This window comes from Bufo gargarizans, chromosome 9, assembly GCF_014858855.1.
Source record: "Bufo gargarizans isolate SCDJY-AF-19 chromosome 9, ASM1485885v1, whole genome shotgun sequence".
NCBI classification, from domain to species: Eukaryota; Metazoa; Chordata; class Amphibia; order Anura; family Bufonidae; genus Bufo; species Bufo gargarizans.
The window spans coordinates 177,770,147-177,791,461 of record NC_058088.1 but is presented as its reverse complement, the minus strand read 5'-3'; the positions used below and the strand labels follow the sequence as shown (position 1 = coordinate 177,791,461).

Sequence of the window (21,315 nt, the reverse complement as noted above, 5' to 3'; positions counted from 1 at the left end):
ACATGTTAGATTTAAAGGGGTTGTCCAGGGGATAGGTCATCGATATCCGGTTGGTTTGGGGCCCCTCCCAGCAGGCGTTGGACCCCCACCAATCTGATACTGATGACCTATCCTGAGGACAGGCCATCGATGTTTAAAGGGGTTGTCTCACCTCGAACATTGGTGGCATATTGCTAGGAAATGATATCATTGTCAGAAATGGGACCTGCACCTTTTTCGAGAACGGAGCACCCAAAGATCGAGAGAGTGAGCTACGCATGTGTGGCCCTGCCCTACATTAGTTTTTATGTGAGCGCCATGGAAATGAATGGAGAGTGCACATCGCAAGTGCGGCCACCGCTTCTTTCCCTTCTATAGGGCTGCCGGAGAAACCAGAACCAGCGCTCGGCTGTTTTCGGCACCCCCATAGAAATGAATGGAGGGCGGCCGTGTATGTGCTCTTCTTCTCTTTGGGAGCTTAATTTTAGAGATAAGTGCCACCTATCTGACAATGGCATATCCTAGTGATATGCCACCAATGCTCAAGGTGAGGCAACCCTTTTAATTCCAGGAAAACCCCTTTAAATCAGTCATTTGACAATAGCAGATACATTGTAGATCTCTCTGCGAGTTTCACATTCATCTGAAGATTCCCGCCAAATCTATTCCATTCAGGTGGAGGGAGCAGATTATCAGTTGCAGACGTTTCTGCAACAAATCTGCCGCATGTGAATTTACCCTGACACTCCACTCCCTCCATATGTACAACGGACCACTTTACCTTCAGTTTTTATCTTTAGTGAGGTCCGTACCAAGGCAAAAAGCGTAGCATTGAATGTCACAGTACCGTCTGCATTTAGGGGCATATTCATGGCGACCAATCTCTGCGGAGACATTTATGCAAGATTTACAATGAACCATTGAACAGCGGCCAGCAAGAAAGTGAAGCAAATCATGTTATATCACTTTTCCCAAATACCACCCTTTTCAATTATTACCCTACTATTGCGCCCTTTGGCAAATGTTTGATACTCAGTTGCTGCAGGTTACGTCCTGCATTGGGGCCTTGTAATGTAGGATGTAGAAAGCGTCATTTGTATGAACAAGGGACGTGGTTAGTGTCACGGGATCTCATGTCAGGACACATCTCATTGCCCTAAGGCATGACGGGGTAGAAGACAAATGACAAACCAGAAAGTAGGAATCAAGCATGGGGGATAAGAGAAAACCCCATATGAGGTCAATTTGAAAAAAATATATATCTAAGGAAGAATGGCAGCTAGAGCAATTGATGAAAATACACTTTGTAGGACTGAAGCATGGGGGGTAAGAGAAAACTCCAAATGAGGTAAGTTAAAACAAAACTATCCAAGGAGGAATGAGAGCCCGAGTAATAAAAAAAAATACACTTAAGAGTGAAAAAAGTAGGATGGGGGGATAAGAAAAAACTCCAAATGAGGTAAGTTTGAAAAAAAAAATATCCAACGAGGAATGGGAGCTACAGTAATTGATGAAAATACACTTTAGAGTAAAAAGTGATTTATGGCACAACCCCTTTAAGAGAAGGTGCACTGGAGAAGTAAAAGTGGGAATCAAATTAATCCTGGTGTTCCTGTAGGCCCACCAGGAGGCACAGCGGCTGCACAGGCGGAATACAGGTCGCTGTAAACATCTATGTCTGCTGGCAAAGACGCAGAGTATTGATGGTAATAATAATAATTATATTGTAATCTAGGTTTCTGTTATAGCACAAAATGAGGCAGAATAAGGTGCAAACAGGATGGTAGCTGTTGATTTTTGCAAATGGAGAACCAGACTGGCACCATCTTCATGACATGTACATGCACCAAGCTAGGAAGTAAATGTCCACACTGCATGCCGCCAAGCCACAGACATCCAAGGAGAGAATCTTTGAAAAGAATGAAAGAGACTTCACAACGCTGAGACACTTGGAAGAAAATCCTTTCCCCCACCCCCAAACTTGTGAGTCACAAGCAGCGAGAAGCAGATGTGCACATGCAAACAGTGTATGATTTCATTTTACCAAGGATGCCGCCGGCAGAGCACCGGGAATCTGAGACCTGCTGGGCAGACCTGACCGTGAAACAGCAGCAAATGATAAAACAGAATTAGAAAATGGAAGCTACAGTGATAAGACTATAGTCTAGGGGTGGCCAACCCACGGCTCTCGAGCCGCATGCAGCTAGTTGCCTCTTCAAGTGCGGCTCTAGCGGTGGAGCTGGGAAGCAGTCAGGCCGGCTCACGCTCCACCCCATGCTCAGATCTCCTTTCCTGATCGGGCTCCGTTGCTACTCTGCAGCTCCAGCTCGCTCGCCACTACGCCCTGATGCGCACAGTGTCAGAACGTAGTACGTGGAGACGTGCGCTATGAACTGACGCTGTGCGCATCAGGTCACAGTGGAGACCGTGTCAGACCTGCAGAGTAGCAGGTGCCTGATCAGGAGAGGTAGGCGATTTCTTTATAGTATTGAGCATGGGGGTCTGATCTAAGCATGGGAGGTTCGGATCTGAGCATGGGGGATCTGAGCATGGGGGGGTCCTGATCTCAGCATGGAGGGTCTGATCTGAGCATGGGGGTGTTTTATCTGAGCATGGGGGGATCTGATCTGAGCAATGGGGGTCTGATCTGAGCATTGGGGGTCTGATCTGAGCATTGGGGGTCTGATCTGAGCACAGGAGTCTGGTCTGAGCATGGGGGTCTAATCTGAGTATGGGGGGGGTCAGATTTGAGCATGGGGGTCAAATCTGAGCACAGGGGGGTCTGATATGAGCATGGGAGGGGTCTGATCTGAGCACAGGGGGGTCTGATCTGAGCACAGGGGGGGTCTGATCTGAGCACAGGGGGGGTCTGATCTGAGCACGGGGGGTCTGATCTGAGCACGGGGGGGTCTGATCTGAGCACGGGGGGTCTGATCTGAGCACGGGGGGTTCTGATCTGAGCACGGGGGGGTCTGATCTGAGCACGGGGGGGGGGTCTGATCTGAGCAGGGGGGGGGGGGGTCTGATCTGAGCACGGGGGGGGGGTCTGATCTGAGCACGGGGGGGTCTGATCTGAGCACGGGGGTATGACACAGAGTCTGATTTATGTTGTCTGATCTGAGCATTGGGGGTCTTATTTTGGGGGTCTGATTTGGAGGTTTGATGAGGATTGGGGATCTTATCTTAGGTCAGATGAGCATTGGGGGTCTGATGAAAAATATTTTTTTTCTTTTCTTCTCTGCTAATGAAAAATAAGAAAAAAAAACTCAGATCAGATGAAAAATATATATTTTTTCTTATTTTTCTCCCCTAAAACCTAGGTGCATATTATAGGGCGAAAAATACAGTGACTTGTGTGCAAATGTACAGCTTGTGGCTCCTGGTAGTGATACTTTTTTTTAATTCTGGCTCTTTGTGTCTGTAAGGTTGGCCACCCCTGCTATAGTCTATATATTCACCTCACTGCTGGATGATGACATATTACTCAACCCAGTAATATATTACAACAGCCTCAGTCAGCAATGCACCGACAGAATACAGGCTGCAAAAAAAAACCTGCAGGGTAATTATCACATCCACCTGTAATTTCTATCATTACACAGCTTTCCGACCTTCTCGTAATTCCCCAATAAAGTCAACAACCCATTATATTATAAGATTGAGAGATGCCTCTGGAACAAGCCATGGGTGACATTAGAACAAAGGCTGGTACTGAATGAATAGGTTCAAGGGATCAGATGGAGTTCAACCTTAAAGGGCCAATCTCATACATTGGGGCATATCGCTAGGATATGCCCCCAATGTATGATAACTGTGGGTCCCAGCTCTGGGACTCAACTATTTATGGACGTCTCATAGAAATGACTGGGAAGCTTACTATGGGGCTGATGGAAGTAGGCGAGCCAGCTCGGCTATTTTCATCAATCCCATAGAAAAATGAATGGAGGGCAGCGGCCCATGCAAAGTCCACTCTCCTTCACTTTGTCGGCTTAGCTCTAGAGACTTGCACCTATCAGATATTGGGGCAATGTGCCCCCAATGTATAAGATGAGCCAACCCTTTTAAAGGGGTTAACCTTGGGGGCGTGGCCTGACTGCCGATGTAGGAAGACGCATGGCGTAGAGCTCCTGGGAAGAATCCTGATTTTCATGTCTGCTCACCTCCTGCCTAACTCCAGAGACAGCCGACAGCACACCGAAGCCTCCCTGGACGCTGGGGTGAATCCCGGTACTATCATGACCCGGCAGAAGCAGAGGGAAAAGGAGGGTAGAGACGGCGGCACGGACACTCCGTCCAAACAAGATGGCGCCGCACAAGCTGCGAAGCTCACTGATGTGGCGGTAAAGCTTGGGAGGTTCGCCCGCACCCCGGCCGCCGCGGCTACTGGTCCGGAGCCTGAGACTGAAGTGTCTGATGAGGTGAGGGGAGCGGAGCCTCAGGAGGCAATTACTTATGCCTCGATTGTGAAGCAGAAGGAGTGCCCAGTATTGCTACCGGAGACGGAGCCTGTCTCTGAGCCTACCATTGCGGACGTATACAAAATGGTAGCGCAGTGCAGCGCAGCTCTCACATCCCTGAATACTAATATGGGAGGCCTCAAGGAGGAAGTTTTATTAATCCGCCAGGATATGCGGCAATTTAAGGAGAGAGTGGGAGAACTCGAGGGTCGCGTCAGCGATATGGAGGATCAGTTGCCACCTGTTAAGAGAGACTTGCAGTGAGTTATTCATAATGTGTCATTACTGATAGCCAAGTCTGATGATATGGAAAATCGTCTGAGGCGCAATAATGTGCACTTTATTGGGATACCGGAACGCACTGAAGGTTCGGATCCAGTTTCATATATGGAAAAGTGGCTGGTGGACACTATTGGCAAAGAAAAGCTATCCCCACTTTTTGCAATAGAGCGGGCCCACAGGGTGCCGTTTCGGCCTCCACCTCCGGGAGCGCCTCCAAGACCTCTCCTGATTAAAGTTCTCCACTACAGAGACCGTGATGCCATTCTTAAAGCTGCCAGAGATACTCCTGACATCCAGATTGCTGGTAGCAGAGTCCTGATGTTTCTGGATTTTTCTGCAGAAATTCAGAAAAGGAGGGCGAAATTTTTGGACGTAAAGAGGCGTCTGAGGCTTTTGCAATGGCCTTATTCCATGTTATACCCGGCTAAACTTCGGGTTGTGGCGCATGGGTCCACGCACATGTTTGAGGATCCGGTTGAAGCGTGTCAATGGCTGGACATTCATGAGAAGGATCAGCGTGGCAACAATACCTGAGGACTTGGTGATATTATTGATAGAACTTTTTCTATTACAATGTTTACTTACTGATAGTTTTTACTGCCAGTTATAAATGTATGGTACTCTGTTGTTTTCGTATATGATAGGGCTGCTATATATCCTGACTTAAAGTCGGTTGTTTTTTCTATTCTGTTTAGGTACTTATAGGGCAGGGTAGGAGATTGAGTGGTTTGTTCTTATAGTTATCCAGGCTGCTGCGTCACTAAGTGATAGGAAACTACGCTTCTGTGTTCTTGTGCATATACCACTAACTGTGGCAGTTAGGTTCACTTTGTGTATGTATGGTGTACCCCTATACATCAGATTTATGACTTACAATAGGTTTACGAATGTTGGGGGGGAGGGTGGGATTCTGGGAGCAGGCTCTATTTTTGCATTTACCTCAGAGAGGAGGTTTGTAGGGATCTATCGGCACTGGTTCTTGTATCTGATTTTATATGCTCGCGATGTCTTCTGTTAACATAGTAGCCTGGAATGTGCGGGGCATGTCACAAGCCTCTAAGCGTGCAGCAATATTTCATGCCCTGAGAGATGTACAACCAGCTATTGTTTGTTTGTCTGAGACCCATTTAAATGTTGATAGGACGCACTTGGCGCATAGAGCGTGGGTAGGTTATGAATACCATTCTACTCACTCCACACATGCTAGGGGGGTTACCATCCTGGTTCATAGATCTATACCATTTACTGTGTATGACTCATATATTGATGATGGTGGGAGGTTTGTGTGTCTGAGTTGTAGTATTTTTCATTTCAGGATTGTTTTGGCGGCGGTGTATGTTCCCCCCCATATTCAGCTGAAGTTATGAAACTGATTATCTCCTTCAAGTCTAAGTTCCCATCAATTCCGCTGCTGGCCATAGGGGATTTTAATATGTATCTTAATGGCTCCTTGGATAAATTCCATAATGGGCTGGGAACATGCTCCGCTGCTTCTACTTCTCTGGCGCGGTTGTTGTCAGAGGTGGATCTATGTGATATATGGAGAACTTTGTATCCTACGCAACGTCAATTTTCCTGTTATTCCACCACACATGGTTCCTTGTCCAGAATAGACTTGGCTATTGGATCCTTATCTTTAGTGGCCCTGACAAAGAAAATCTTGTATCTACCTCGTAGCATATCTGACCATTCTCCATTATTGATAACTCTGGAAGTAGGTCCCCAGACACATGTTGTTAGACCTATTTGGCGCTTGAACCCATTCTGGTTGTCAATAGTGGATACTGGTACTGTGATATCCGGGGCTTTGGCTGATTTTTTGTCTATTAATGTGGGCTCGGCGTCGCTAGATGTGGTGTGGGATGCTATGAAGGCATATGTGAGGGGGCTCTACATTAAACATATCAGCGTTAAAAAATCTAAAAGTCGTGCTCTGGACAAGGAACTCTCAGACCGGGTTACGCATTTAGAGGCTGATTATGTTGCACAGCCCACGGTAGCTGGGGAGCTGCGATGGAAGGAAGCCCAGAATCTTCTGAAGGAGCATATACAGGCTAGAGCGGAGGATAAAAGGTTGTTTACGACCCAAAGATATTTCGCTGAAGGTGAAAGTGCAGGTCATTTGTTAGCTGTGATTTCTAGGGCTCAGCAGGGTCCTTCTTCTATCACTTCACTTAGGGGAGGGAATGGACAAATGGTGGTGGGGAATGAGAACATTCTGGAAGAATTCTATGTACATTTTAAGGAGGTTTATAGGTCCAGGCTGGTCGCCACTGATTCTTGTAGGTCTGGATATTTGGAGGGAATTGACATGCCTATCCTGTCTGAGGAGAATAGGGCGATCCTTGAGGAGGATATTACATTGGAGGAATTGGAAGAGGCACTAAAGTCCTTGCCTAATGAGAAGGCACCGGGTGGAGACGGTCTCCCTGGGGAATTCTATAAAAAACATGGAGAACTGCTACTTCCGCACCTGCTTGCAGTATTTAAGCATGCTTTTGGTAGAGGTATTTTGCCTTCCTCCATGAGAGAGGCTATAGTTGTAGTAATACCCAAACCGGGTAAGGATCCAGCTTTGGTAGATTCGTATAGGCCCATTTCTCTCCTGACGGTTGATGTTAAACTCCTGGCAAAAATTCTAGCTAATCGATTAAATAGAGTTATTCACACCATTATTCATGAGGACCAGTCCGGTTTTATGCCTGGTAAATCCACGGCTTTAAATCTTAGGAGGCTATTCCTGAACCTCCAGTTAGAGGGTAGGGATGTATCGGATAACAGGGCCGCGGTGGTCTCTCTTGACGCTGCCAAGGCTTTTGACAGTGTTGAGTGGGACTACTTGTGGGCGGTCATGGCTAAAATGGGCTTCGGAATGGATTTTATGAAGTGGGTTAAACTTTTGTACTGTGAACCCAGGGCTAGAGTACGAGTTAACGGGCATTTATCGTCAACTATTGCTTTGGAGAGGGGGACAAGACAGGGCTGTCCGCTGTCTCCGTTATTGTTTGCGATAGCCATTGAACCCTTAGCTTGTATCCTGCGTTCTACTTCTTCTGTGGATGGGTTATTGCGGGGCTCAATGGAGGAGCGAGTATCGTTATATGCGGATGATACATTGATATATGTGAACGATCTGGAAAAGTATATGGATGCAGTAATATCTGTGGTGTCTCAGTTTGGCGACCAGTCTGGATTACTAGTAAACTGGGATAAGTCAGTGATTCTTCCAGTATCCTCTCAAGTACCGTCACGCACTGCTGCCTTCTCCGGACTTAAGGTGGTGCAATCCTTTAAGTATCTTGGGGTAATAGTGTCCATGAACCCTGCAGATTATATTACCAGTAACCTCCTACCCTTGTTGGAGAAATTTAAACATAAGATCGCAGTGTGGCATAAACTGCCTTTGTCAGTGATAGGAAGGGGAAATTTGTTGAAGATGATCCTTATGCCGCAATTGCTTTATGTCCTGCACAACTCCCCTGTTTGGATTCCCGTGCATTACTTTCACAAAATTTTACGACTGTTTCGTTTTTTTCTGTGGAAAAGTAATAGGGGGAGAATAAAGTATGAAACGCTACAGAGGAACAAAGATGCAGGGGGACTTGCTCTGCCCAACCCTTTACTCTATTTTCTGTCGGCCCAATTGCAGCATTTTAAAGGGTGGGGAGTGGGGGGTAGCCCAGGTATGAAGAGTGGACGATTGATGGAGTGGGCGTCGAATAGATCTCCCCCATTGACGGCCATTGAAGGTAGGGTAAAGGAAGATGTGGGGCGTATCCCAATACTAGTGCTCATGAGGAAAGTCTGGTGTAAAACCAAACATATCTTGGGATTAGAGGGGTACGTCAATATCTCGCCTATTTGGAGGAACCCTGCGCTGCCAGAGTTGGAAGGTCTAACTGGGTTTTCTGGGTGGAATAACAAGGGAGTATGGAATTTGGGCCATATCTTCTCAGGTGGGGTATTGAAGCAATATCAACAGCTGTGCTCAGAGTTTGGGCTTCCTTCCTCGCAGTTCTATAGATATCTTCAGCTCAGGCATGCACTAGACGCTCAGGCTAAAGTGGCCCCAATAGTATTTACGTCCACTCATGCGCTGAACACAGTGGTGGCTGCTGGTTCGGTGAAAGGGGCAATCTCCGTGATGTATCAAGCCTTGCTAGAAGATTTTCTTAAGGGATACCCGCTAAAATGTAGGCAGCAATGGGAAAAAGATTTGGGTGGGCTTACAGATGCGCAATGGTCAGAGATAGTGGCGCTTACTCCCAATCTATCTCTTAGTGAGGCGGCACGTCTCTCCCAGCTGTATCTCGTGCACAGAGTATATAGGACTCCGGTATTTCTGCACAAAGTGGGTTGCAGGGATAGTCCCAATTGTCCGAAATGTGGCAGCGCCGAAGCTGATCTTCTGCATATGTTATGGTCATGCCCTTCATTGACCTCTTATTGGAGAGCAATACTACATCTTGTTAATAAGGTACATAGTACTAAATTTAAAATGGATCCAAAAATTTGTATTCTGGGAATACTGCCAGAGGAAAGGGGATACCCCCGGAAGTACCGGAGTATGTTGCTAGAATAAATGTGGTAGTGCGTCTTGAGAGGGGTGTATACCAGAAAAGAAAATGCTTGACTAAATTTGAGGCTATTTGGGGTAGCTGGATAGATAGGTCGGGATGCTGTAGTCCTTGGCTAGCATTGACGAGGAGTGCTTTGATTGCCCGGTAAGGCTGATCTGGGGAAGTGACTGTGTACATCCTGGTGATAGGTGGAATGTGTGGTGTATGATTGTTGGTGTCTGATGTGTGATGTGTGACTGTGGACTGAGTGCCATGTCTGTATGGGAGTTTACTTACTTGGGGCTCATAGCCTGTATTGTCTATTGAGTTCAATCGAACTGGTGCCGATAGAATGAGGAGACAAGGAATTTGGAGGTAGTTATGCTCTTATTGCAATGATGTCCTGCTCTTGGAAAGTTTGGGAGGGGAGGGGGGGGGGGGATGTTTATAGGGATGTTTGTTGAGGAAGAAAACAATTAGATAAATAAAGATCTAGATCTAATGTGTATATTCCTACGATGTCTTATGGTCATAGGATGTATATTATGTAAAATGTGCATATGTAATATTTTGTACTTTTACCTTTTGTACATGATGTCTCTTGATGACCGGTTATTTGATTTGACTGTCATTTGATGATGAAAAAGAAAAATTTGATAATAAAAAATTATCTGATTAAAAAAAAGGGGTTAACCTTAAAATCCAACCCATGGAGTTCAATCTTAAATGGGTTCTTCGGGACTATTGATGGTTTATCCTTAGACTAGGCCATCAAAGTTTGATTGTGAGGGGTGTTACCTTTGGGATCAGTTTAAAGGGGCTATAATTGAAGTAGACAATCTGGAGTATCGAGCACAGCTACTCTTACAGATGTGCCTATGCAAACAATGAAGGGGATGTGGTCCTCATAGGAGAGCTAATGACACTGGTGGCCTATTCTTTGGATAGGTTATCAAGAATATAGTCCCATTCCTTTAACTAAGTATTGAATGCGTTTTTGGGCAGTCCTTCATCTGGGCCTTTGGGATTGCCTAAGGGAGTTGTTCCAGGATGACAACTTACCACCCATCCACAGAATAGGTGATAAGTATTTAATTGGGAGTTTTCAGTGGTTGGCTGTCCATTGATCTCGAAAACAGGGCCATGGGACATGGAACCCTCTGTTGTTGGGATCGTGAAGGTCCCAGTGGACCACTGAGCAGACCCCCCCCCCCATCATCTATGGATAGTTGATATATTGTCATTCTGGGGCAAGCCCCTGGAAGCTTATTGCACCCTTCCTCCTGTCATAATGTCACAACACGGGCTGAGTGATGTTTTGTCCACCTTCTCAGAGAAAAATTATGACAAAGGGATGTGATATGTAATCTGTAGGCATTGACGGAGCATTGACCCTTACTGACGCTGTTTTAACATGAATTCAAAGATTCAAAAATAGAATAAGCTTAAACGGGCTAAGTGAATAAATATATTTACTAAATGTGATGAAAAAAATATATTAAGCAGACAAATAAAAGGTTCTAACACAACGTATCAAAGCATCCACAGGTGGATGTTCTCTTTTGGATGGGTTCAGTCACTATATAACATGGAGAGCCTGCCTTTATTCTTTTCTATCCTGGTTTATCCCGATTGACCTCCCTGTAAAACCTTCTCTGTAAGACGTTGTACTTCTATGCTTCATATCGGGGCTTCATTGGCAATGGATGCAGGTTTACAGGCCACCAGGGGACAATTTGTCTACACCAGTGATGGCTAACCTTGGCACCCCAGCTGTGATAAAACTACAACTCCCAAGATGCCCCCCTTGCTTGGCTGCTCTCATAACTCTATAGAAATAAATGGAGCATGCTGGGAGTCGTAGTTTCACCACAGCTGGAGTGCCAAGGTTAGCCTACCTGGTCTATACACCATCTACACTGGTCTACACCTTCTATACGTGATATGTTTCCAGCCCGCTAAACCGGTTAACTGTTTATAAGTTATCATTCTCTCATTGCACCTGGTTTACTTTTTCTTTTAAAATCATACCGATATTCAAAACCGTTATTTCCAGTACGATATTTGACCTCTGGCCATTTGCCATTCCCGGCTGTAATACTTTCGATATGTGTTTACCTTGCATGCCACACGGTGTGGGCACAGCTTTCCAAATCCCAGGGGAGGTTGGATACGGCGTAATAACGTTACAACATCCAAGTGTTTAATACGGCCCCTGCAAAATAAAAAAAGGAAAAAGATCCATTTATTTCTTGATGTGCGTACTGGTGAAGAGATGTCACCACCTGTAGAGAATTATGGACTCGTCCCTTCATTCGAATGGGCCATTGTAAGGACATCTGTTTATCAGTCATAATTAGTGGGGAATCTAATATAATATAATAATATAATATAAAAAATCTGCAGTGCGGACCTTCAATCTGCAGCATGTCAACTGCTGCCCTGGATTTCCAGCGTGGATTTTACCCTTTCCAATACACAGGATGAAATGCTAGGTAAATCGGCAGCAAAATCAGCGACAAATCGCAGCAATATCCAAAGCAAAAAATCCACCCCATGTGGCCGCACCCTTATTCAGGAAAGTCTAATTAGGTTTAAATGAGTCTATGGCCCCATGCACAAGACTGTATATTTTTTCCGCATCCGATCCGCATTTTTCTATTATTTCAAAGGGGCCGTAAAAAATGTGGACAGCATACTGTGAGTTATCCCTATCAGTATGACTGTACCGCCGGCCCGCAAAAAAGATAGAACATATCCTATACTTGTCTATTTTGAGGACAAGGATAGGACATTTCTACAAAAGTGAAAAAAAAAATGGCGGCATGCACAAGGTCTGTATCTGTGTTTTGCAGATCCACCGTTTGCGGAATGTGCATAAGGCCTAAGGGATCTGCCTCTCTCTGAAAGAGTCTATGGGGTGGAGCTTGTAGATTTGTTCAGGGCTCTGACCAATCATGTTTACTGTTGCTTACTAGTGTATCCAAGGCTACATGACGGGCCAATTGGCGTTGGTCATGTGGAGGAGGCTGCTGTAGGCTATATAACACTTAAAGGGGTATTCCATTACTCTAAAATTTACGACCTTTCCTTTAGATATCAAATACTTTGAGATCCGAGGGAACTCGCACAGCTCCATACGCCGTGTGCCGGAATTATTTCAGCTCCATACGCTGTGTGCCGGAATTATTTCAGCTCCATACACTGTGTGCCGGAATTATTTCAGCTCCATACGCCGTGTGCCGGAATTATTTCAGCTCCATACACTGTGTGCCGGAATTATTTCAGCTCCATACACTGTGTGCCGGAATTATTTCAGCTCCATACACTGTGTGCCGGAATTATTTCAGCTCCATACACTGTGTGCCGGAATTATTTCAGCTCCATACGCCGTGTGCCGGAATTATTTCAGCTCCATACACTGTGTGCCGGAATTATTTCAGCTCCATACGCCGTGTGCCCGAATTATTTCAGCTCCATACGCCGTGTGCCGGAATTATTTCAGCTCCATACACTGTGTGCCGGAATTATTTCAGCTCCATACACCGTGTGCCCGAATTATTTCAGCTCCATACGCCGTGTGCCCGAATTATTTCAGCTCCATACGCCGTGTGCCGGAATTATTTCAGCTCCATACACTGTGTGCCGGAATTATTTCAGCTCCATACGCCGTGTGCCCGAATTATATCAGCTCCATACACTGTGTGCCGGAATTATTTCAGCTCCATACGCCGTGTGCCCGAATTATATCAGCTCCATACAGGAGTCAAGAGGGCACCTAGAGCCACCAGCCAGGTACATAGGTGCTTGACGCTCCCAGATCTAGGAGTGTTCGATCATTACTTACTTGGCTGGCAGCCGTGAGTAGGGCCCAGGTGCCCCCCGAGCATCGGCCCACCGGGAAGTTTCCCTGTAGGGTCTATGACCAGTCCACCCCTGCTCACAATGTAAGTAATAGGACTAAATAACCAGCACATACTGAGCACTCTGTCATAAAAAGCTAAAATTAAAGTATACAGCTGATGACCCTTTAAGAACTTACTTTGCTTCAGGGTCATATTCAGACCAGATCCTCTTAAACTCATCCAAATGATGGGGCCCAAGAATTGACCAATCTCTTGTGAGATAATCAAAATTGTCCATGATGACAGCAACAAACAAGTTGATGATCTAAAATAAAAGAACAAAACAGTGAATCGCCGCTTTGTCAAACATAAAAAAACAACCAAAAAGTCAATTAATAGAGAGGTAATAGAGCTAATAAACTGTTGGAAATGATTTCTGTCTCTGTGTTATAAGATGGACCGGTGGCGGCTCGGCAGCATTGTGCTAACCTCTATGAAACGTATTAAAATTGATTTCTGAGGTAAATCCGTACAGATTTCGCTCCATGTTTTGTGGCCTGAATACAAAGCAGGGCCTTGCATGCTCCAGGCAGGGTCCAGCTTGTATGAGATGGAAATTGAGTCACCTAATACATCTGGGGAGCTGGAGTGCATTGTACGACGGGGAAATATGAGGTCTCAGAAATAAAGCCAAAAGGATGATTATGAGGCATTTGCATGAGTTTACCTCAGAAGACCTCACATCTCCGGCGTTCAATTGCAATTGGATACAAGAAAGGCTCAGAATTGAGGACAGTCACTTTGGCATGAATTATAAGGCTTTATATATGATAATGTTGCCTTCAAAAATATGGATCTGAAGCCTCAGCACGGAAAGCCAAAAAGAGTTCTCCCTCCTAAACCTACAAGAAATACCTGAAAATACAAGAAGTTCCCGAGTCGTCCTCTTGTGTTAACACTCTATTCATCTGTTCCTGAGTTACCTCGGTCTAAGGCCTATTGCACACGACCGTATGGCTTTTTCAGTGTTTTGCGATCCGTTTTTCACGGATCCATTGTTCTGTTTTTTGTTTCCGTTGTGTTTCCGTTTCTGTTCCGTTTTTCCGTATGGCATATACAGTATACAGTAATTACATAGATAAAATTGGGCTGGGCATAACATTTTCAATAGATGGTTCAGCAAAAAACGGAACGGAAACGGAAGACATACGGATGCATTTCCGTATGTGTTCCATTTTTTTGCGGACCCATTGACTTGAATGGAGCCACGGAACGTGATTTGCGGGCAATAATAGGACATGTTCTATCTTTAAACGGAACGGAAAAACGGAAATACGGAAACGGAATGCATACGGAGTACATTCCGTTTTTTTTTAGGAACCATTGAAATGAATGGTTCTGTATACGGACCGTATACGGAACGCAAAAAATGCCCTGTACACGGGAAAAAAAAAACGGTCGTGTGCAGGAGGCCTTAGGCGGTGTTCATAGAATACCATAGCAAACCGGACCATTAACCGGACCATTCCTGGAGCCGCCCCCCTTCCCCCGCTCATTCTTCTCCTGGGCTCCCTTGCTGGCAACATCCGGTTTGACGCTGCCACAACCAATCACTGGCTGCGGCAGAGACCGGATCCCCTTGCATCATGTGACTATTTGTGATGATGTAAGGTGAAGCGGTCTCCGCCGCAGAAAGTGACTGGCTGCAGAGATGTCAAATCGGATGTTGACCTCGAGGGAGCCCAGCGGAGCAGCTGAGGTTGGAAGGAGAAGGAGCGGGGAGCCAGCACCGGGAAGCAGGTCAGTACGCCTCCCTTTACAGCCCCTTCAAGGTGGAATTTTTTGCAAATGTATCTTAGGGCCCCATTTACACGACCGTATCCGTATTTTTGGCCCGTATGTCAATGGGTCCACAAAAAATGCGGACAACACTCCACGTGCTGTCCCCATCCTTATGTCCATTCCACAGTCCCACAAAAAAAATATAGAACATGTCCTATTCTTGTCCGTTTTGCGGACAAGAATAGGAATTGTTATAATGGATCCGCAAAAAATAAAAAAGGATGCAACACGGACGTCATCCGTATTTTTTGCGGACCGCGAAATACATGCAGTTGTGTGAATGCAATGTTGACTTGTAATATCTGGATGCAGGGATTGAACCTGACACTGGCACCCTGCATGGTCTTTCCGTGTTCTTTATGGCTCAGACAGGGAATCTGAGGTAAGGACCAGTCCTAGGAAGACGTAGCCTGTACACTACTGCAGCATGCCCGATAAGTGACTGTCATGCAGTAAGTGACTTGTCTTCTACTTACCAAGAAAGCACAAAGCATGAAGAAGCTGATGAAATACACAATGGCGAAGTTGCTTCCGCAGGTAAACTCTTCCTCCGGAGCGAAGTCAGATTCAATGTCGCATCTCTTGCCTGGTAAACTGGCCAACATGATCTCCTGCCAGGCCTCGCCGGTGGCACATCTAAGGAGAAATAGGACCAGGGTCTAAAGATTGCACATCGGTTCTGAGTATGGATCCTGTCCAATATCTACCTGTACGATATCGTAGAAGACCTTCCACCCCTCACCCATCCCTATCTCCTCAAAGACTTTGAAGTTAGAGGGGTTATCCAACACCGCCATCAATATTGACAAACCCCATCGATCATGTCAAAGTGCCACAGCTCTAGGGCAAGTACATAGAGAAGTAAGGGCCCCATAGCAAGGATCAAACCAGGCCCCCACACAGGACAGAAGGGTTTCTGCCTAAATCTTCAATGACCCTTGGGCCATTTTTCCACTACCTCATTTGCTAAAAGTTGTTCCTTTAGAGCAGGGATGGGCAATCTGTGGCTCTCCAGCTGTTGTAAAACTACAACTCCCAGTATGTCCAGTCTGCCTACAGCAGGGCATGATGGGAGTTGTAGTTTTACAACAGCTGGAGAGCTGCAGATTGCCCATCCCTGCTTTAGAGGGTAGAGTCCTGACCAAGTTTTCAGTAGAAGAGGAGATAATGCCAACTAAGACTGGGACCCCTCTTGCCCTAGGCGCCATAGCAGTCGCATGGTCTGCCACTATGGTAGATACACCCCTGGCTGCAACCTCTTCACTGTTTACATTGGTTCATACTACAGAATGCAGGACGTTTCATAGCATTTCATTCGGTGCAATGGGGGCGTCATCATTGCTCTTGTGGCGCCCAAGCTCCACTCCTTTCTGTGGCCAGCCCCTCCCTTGCTGCCTTGCCACTGCCTGGCCCTGTCAATCAAAGCAGCGAGGGATGGGCTGGACAAAGAAAGGAGTGAGGCTTGGATTCAGCACCCTGAGCGCACCCAAGACCTAATTTGCACAATAAGAAAAAGTATCATAACTCGGGAACGTAGCCTCAGAACAACAAAGGAAAAACAGCATTTTAATCGATTGAACCACAGCTATGTGTCTATGCAGACAGTTGGATAGGGAGGTCGCTGGCGATAGATTCCCTTTAAAGGGCAGCTGTCAGCAGTTTTGTACCTATGACACTGGCTGACCTGCTACATGTGCGCTTGGCAGCTGAAGACATCTGTGTTGGTCCCATGTTACATATGTGCCCGCATTGCTGAGAAAAATTATGTTTTAATATATGCAAATGAGCCTCTAGGAGCAACGGGGGCGTTGCCGTTACACCTAGAGGCTCTGCTCTCTCTGCAACTGCCGCACCCTCTGAACTTTGAATGACAGGGCCAGGGCTGATGACGTTTACAATGCCTGGCTCTGTCAATCAAAGTGGAGAGGGCGCAGCAGTTGCAGAGAGAGCAGAACCTCTAGGAGTAATGGCAACGCCCCCGTTACACTTAGAGGCTTTGCTCTTTTGGCAACCTGCACTATGACAGGGCCAGGCAGTGAAGACATCATAATGCCTGGCCCTGTCAATCAAAGTGGAGAGGGCGCAGCAGATGCAGAGAGAGCAGAGCCTCTAGGTGTAATGGCAACGCCCCCGTTGCTCCTAGAGGCTCATTTGCATATATATTAAAACTTCATTTTTCTCAGCAATGCGGGCACATATGAACACGGGACCAACACAGATGCCTTCAGCTGCCAAGTGCACATGTCACAGGTCAGCCAGTGTCATAGGTACAAAACTGCTGACAGATGCCCTTTAAGTTCGTTTTATACCTTTTGCTGCTACCAATATTCAAGGGTAGCATTCTTAAAGTATTACGCCCTGGATAACAGGTCAGTGTCCTAAATTATCCTGACCGGTTCCTTTTAATGCTGTGTTTCCGATGGGCTACCGATTGTCATCATCATCATCATCATCACACAGCTGGTGAAGCTCGTACCTGAAGAGCAGCAGCACAGCCTGAGGGAAGGTCTGAAAGTTGTTATTCCGGTTAATCTGAGTCCCATCCTGCATGGCGATTTTTCCAAATGTCTATAGATGAGAACATAGCAGAGGTTCAGCCCCTCAGACCCGGCTCACACTGCGGCTGCAAATGGAGTTGTAAGTCACGTGCAGTACATGTCTGACTCACCTGCATGCCAATGACAGCGTAGATGAAAAATATCATTGCTATCAGGAGAGCAACATATGGCAAAGCCTAGAGGAGAACAAGATCACGGGGAGAGATGAGAAAAGTCTCATAAAAGAGCTTATGTAGCCAAAAGCTGAACTGCGACTGCTGCTGCTATACAGGGTCAAGGACGAGTCCTCCATTAGGATCCATAATCCATGTAACAGACAATAAATCTATCCCAGTTTTATTCTATACAGAAGGTACCAAGGTAGAAACACATAATATACCTACCTTTAAAATCCACGTCCCACCGCCACCATGGATCCCCACCAGCCCAATCTTGACATAACGTCATTATGGATTCATTTCCTGTGCTTCAAGTGGTTTTCTCATTTCGTCGGCCATATCTACACTCATTGATATAAAAAATACCGCCCCCAGATAGAAGTGTCGCATTGCTGCAGTTATGTCTCCGGCAGATATATAAATGATTATGGGAGTGTCACAACAGTGCTTCCTCCGCTGCCATATAATAAGGTTCCCAGGGGCTACTTTTGGATAGTGTACCTCAAAGACTTTTTGCCCAGTTGAGAGACTTTGAGAGGGGGCGCATTACTGAACTAAGAAAAGAAGGATGGTCGTTTTGACGAATTGACCGCTATCTACGTCTTTCTGATCTAGCTGTTAGGGGGTGTTGGGGGCAGTGGTTACGTGAGGGCACATACACATGGCGAACAGGATGGCCCAGACAGACACCAGTAGAGAGGATTATGTTTGCCTCCGACAAGCACGAGCAGCTCCCACAGTTTCGTTGTCCAGCATCCAGACACAGGTGGCTCCCTTATTACATCTTGTCTCTGCCTGGACCATTTCCAGGAGCTTAGCAGAAGGAAATTTCGTGTCATGAAGCCTGTGTCCTGCCATTGACAGCCAGCCACCGTCGTCTTCGTTTGCAGTGGTGTCCTGAATGACAAACCTGGACTACTATGGACTGAAACCGTATCGTTTTTAGAGATGAATCTGGGTTCTGATTGTGATCCAACAACGGTCGGGTTGGAGTATAAGAGCCTCGTGGTCATGGCTTCAATCCTGCCATAGCTATGGAGGGACACACTGCCCCAGCTGCTGGTGTGATGATCTGCGGAGCCATCACATATGACAGTCGGTCACCCCTAGTAGTGATACCAGGGTACACTGACAGCTCAGTGATATGTGCAGGACATCCTGCCGCCACATGGGTTCCTCTCATGGCAGGGCTTCCGACTTTTCAGCAGGATAATGCCAGTGGGTGTCTGCTGTGTATAGCAAGGGTTCCCCCCAAATGACCACAGGGTGTCCTGCTGCTGGGACCCTCCATAATCAACTGTAATATATGGGGCAAACAAGCAGCAAGTGTTCCTTTACAGTCTCTCTACAGGGGAAATGCAGTATTAGGCGGCATTCACATGACTGTATCCGTTTTGGAGTCTGCAAATCATAGATCCTCAAAATACGGATGTGGTCCCTGTGCATCCCACCATTGCAAAAAACGCCTATTGTCCGCATAACGGACAAGAATAGGACATGTTCTACAATTTGCAGCTCTGCCACATGGATGCGGCTGGCACACAGATGACAACCAAGTGCTGTCCATGTAATAGATGGATGGGCTGGATCCTAAAAGGGGGACTCCCATCTACTAAATCCCCTAGGTAAACCTAGAGGCAGTATACAGCAGTAATCACTCACTTTAAAGAGGAGCTCTCACCTCTCCTGAGATGTGCATTCCGCCATGTAATTACAATTCTGGAGCCTCTATTCTTATGACTCTATGCTGTGCCATTCCTTCATTATTCCTGCTAGCAGTTTGCAATGAAGGTCCAGATGGGTGTTATTAAGTTGGTGGTGGGGTGTTCCTGCTCAGTTTGACACTGGCAGCACTGATTGAATAGTGTCAGACTGTACAGGGGCACACCACGACTGGTAACACCCATCTGGACCTTCGTTGCAGACTGCTGGTAATTCATTTATAACTTCTAGAAGGAATATTAAATTAATGGTTTATACTAGAATAATAGTGGCTCTCCCAAATTATTCCCTTGGGATGGTGCTCTTGTCGGAAGTGGTTCACCTGCCCACTGGTATGTATGTAAATGATAAAAGTAAGAAAAGTCGACAGGCACTCTATATCTGGTTTAAGAGGATGTTTATTGATTGATGTTGTACAAGGTATTTATTAAAGATATTTTTATTTTTATTAAAAATATTGCTATTTAATTTGAAAAATATTTAATTTGAAAAAATATTTGGGGAATATTATAATATTAAAATGTTGGGATCCCTTATTTGTTATGGTAGGGGAAGGGTGGTGTGGTCTGGGTACCACGGTGTAACCTGAAAAATAACCCGATGGGGGAAGGGGTTGGTGTGGACACCTAGGTGGGGGGGGACAAGGTGGTGGAACCAAAATTCTATTCAACGTGAAACAGAAAATTATTATAGGTGAAGATAGTTGATTTGCAAATTGATCTAGTACAAAGTAAAGAAATATTCAATATGAGAATATATAAAAAAGGATCCGATGAAAAAAATGTCTCCAAGATATGTCCAAAAGTTAAGGATAAAATGCAGGTATATATAATATATATATATATATATATAGAGCTTTAATGGATAAAGAATAAATAGAAATAAAAATAAAAATAAAAAATACAAAAAAATGAAAATACAATAAAAATAGGGTAGCTGAGAAATAGTCTCTGCAGGTATATCCACATGCGATGATATAGATAGAACTTGTCTTTAGTTCAAGCCAAGAGTTGGTAATGTCATATTTGCTTACTGTTAGTTGCTGGTGGCGTCCCACACAGTAATTGTACTCACCCTTTGGTCTGAGTTAGGTACCTGTTCGGTGGAGCTTTAGCTGATGCGCACTATGTGTTCCACGCCTTCTTGCGCTGAATCGGCATCTGAATAGGCAGTAGTTGATGCGCTGATAGTTTATCCGTGCACGTGGTGTGTTGCGCGCCTTTTTTCACTGAGTCGGCGTCTCACGTGCTTAGTCACGTGGTTGTTTGCCGTTCAGTGAATGACTTTTTCTTTCTATAAGTCGCAAAAGATGTTCCAATAGAATTCCAATAAAGATTCTTATGAGGTTCCGATCTTCTCAAGAACTTCTTAGTTGAGGCGTGGGTTTTGGTGGGTAGTCGCAAAATTGTATATGCGAAGATTGCCAATTGCCATACGCGTTTCGAGGTGTTCCTACCTCTTCATCAGTGGCCACTGATGAAGAGGTAGGAACACCTCGAAACGCGTATGGCAATTGGCAATCTTCGCATATACAATTTTGCGACTACCCACCAAAACCCACGCCTCAACTAAGAAGTTCTTGAGAAGATCGGAACCTCATAAGAATCTTTATTGGAATTCTATTGGAACATCTTTTGCGACTTATAGAAAGAAAAAGTCATTCACTGAACGGCAAACAACCACGTGACTAAGCACGTGAGACGCCGACTCAGTGAAAAAAGGCGCGCAACACACCACGTGCACGGATAAACTATCAGCGCATCAACTACTGCCTATTCAGATGCCGATTCAGCGCAAGAAGGCGTGGAACACATAGTGCGCATCAGCTAAAGCTCCACTGAACAGGTACCTAACTCAGACCAAAGGGTGAGTACAATTACTGTGTGGGACGCCACCAGCAACTAACAGTAAGC

General features: G+C 45.7%; 1 protein-coding gene across 1 annotated transcript in view; it reads right to left on the bottom strand.

The window, feature by feature from the left end:
- Positions 1–21,315, bottom strand: part of CACNA1F (calcium voltage-gated channel subunit alpha1 F) — a 119,313-nt gene that overhangs the window by 13,016 nt on the left and 84,982 nt on the right. The window contains exons 34-39 of the mRNA XM_044268874.1: positions 17,633–17,698; positions 17,441–17,532; positions 15,441–15,600; positions 13,320–13,447; positions 11,396–11,492; positions 761–863 (exon numbers count right to left, since the gene is read on the bottom strand). Of these exons, the coding sequence (XP_044124809.1) occupies positions 761–863; positions 11,396–11,492; positions 13,320–13,447; positions 15,441–15,600; positions 17,441–17,532; positions 17,633–17,698 (646 nt within the window). The remainder of the gene's footprint in view (positions 1–760; positions 864–11,395; positions 11,493–13,319; positions 13,448–15,440; positions 15,601–17,440; positions 17,533–17,632; positions 17,699–21,315) is intronic.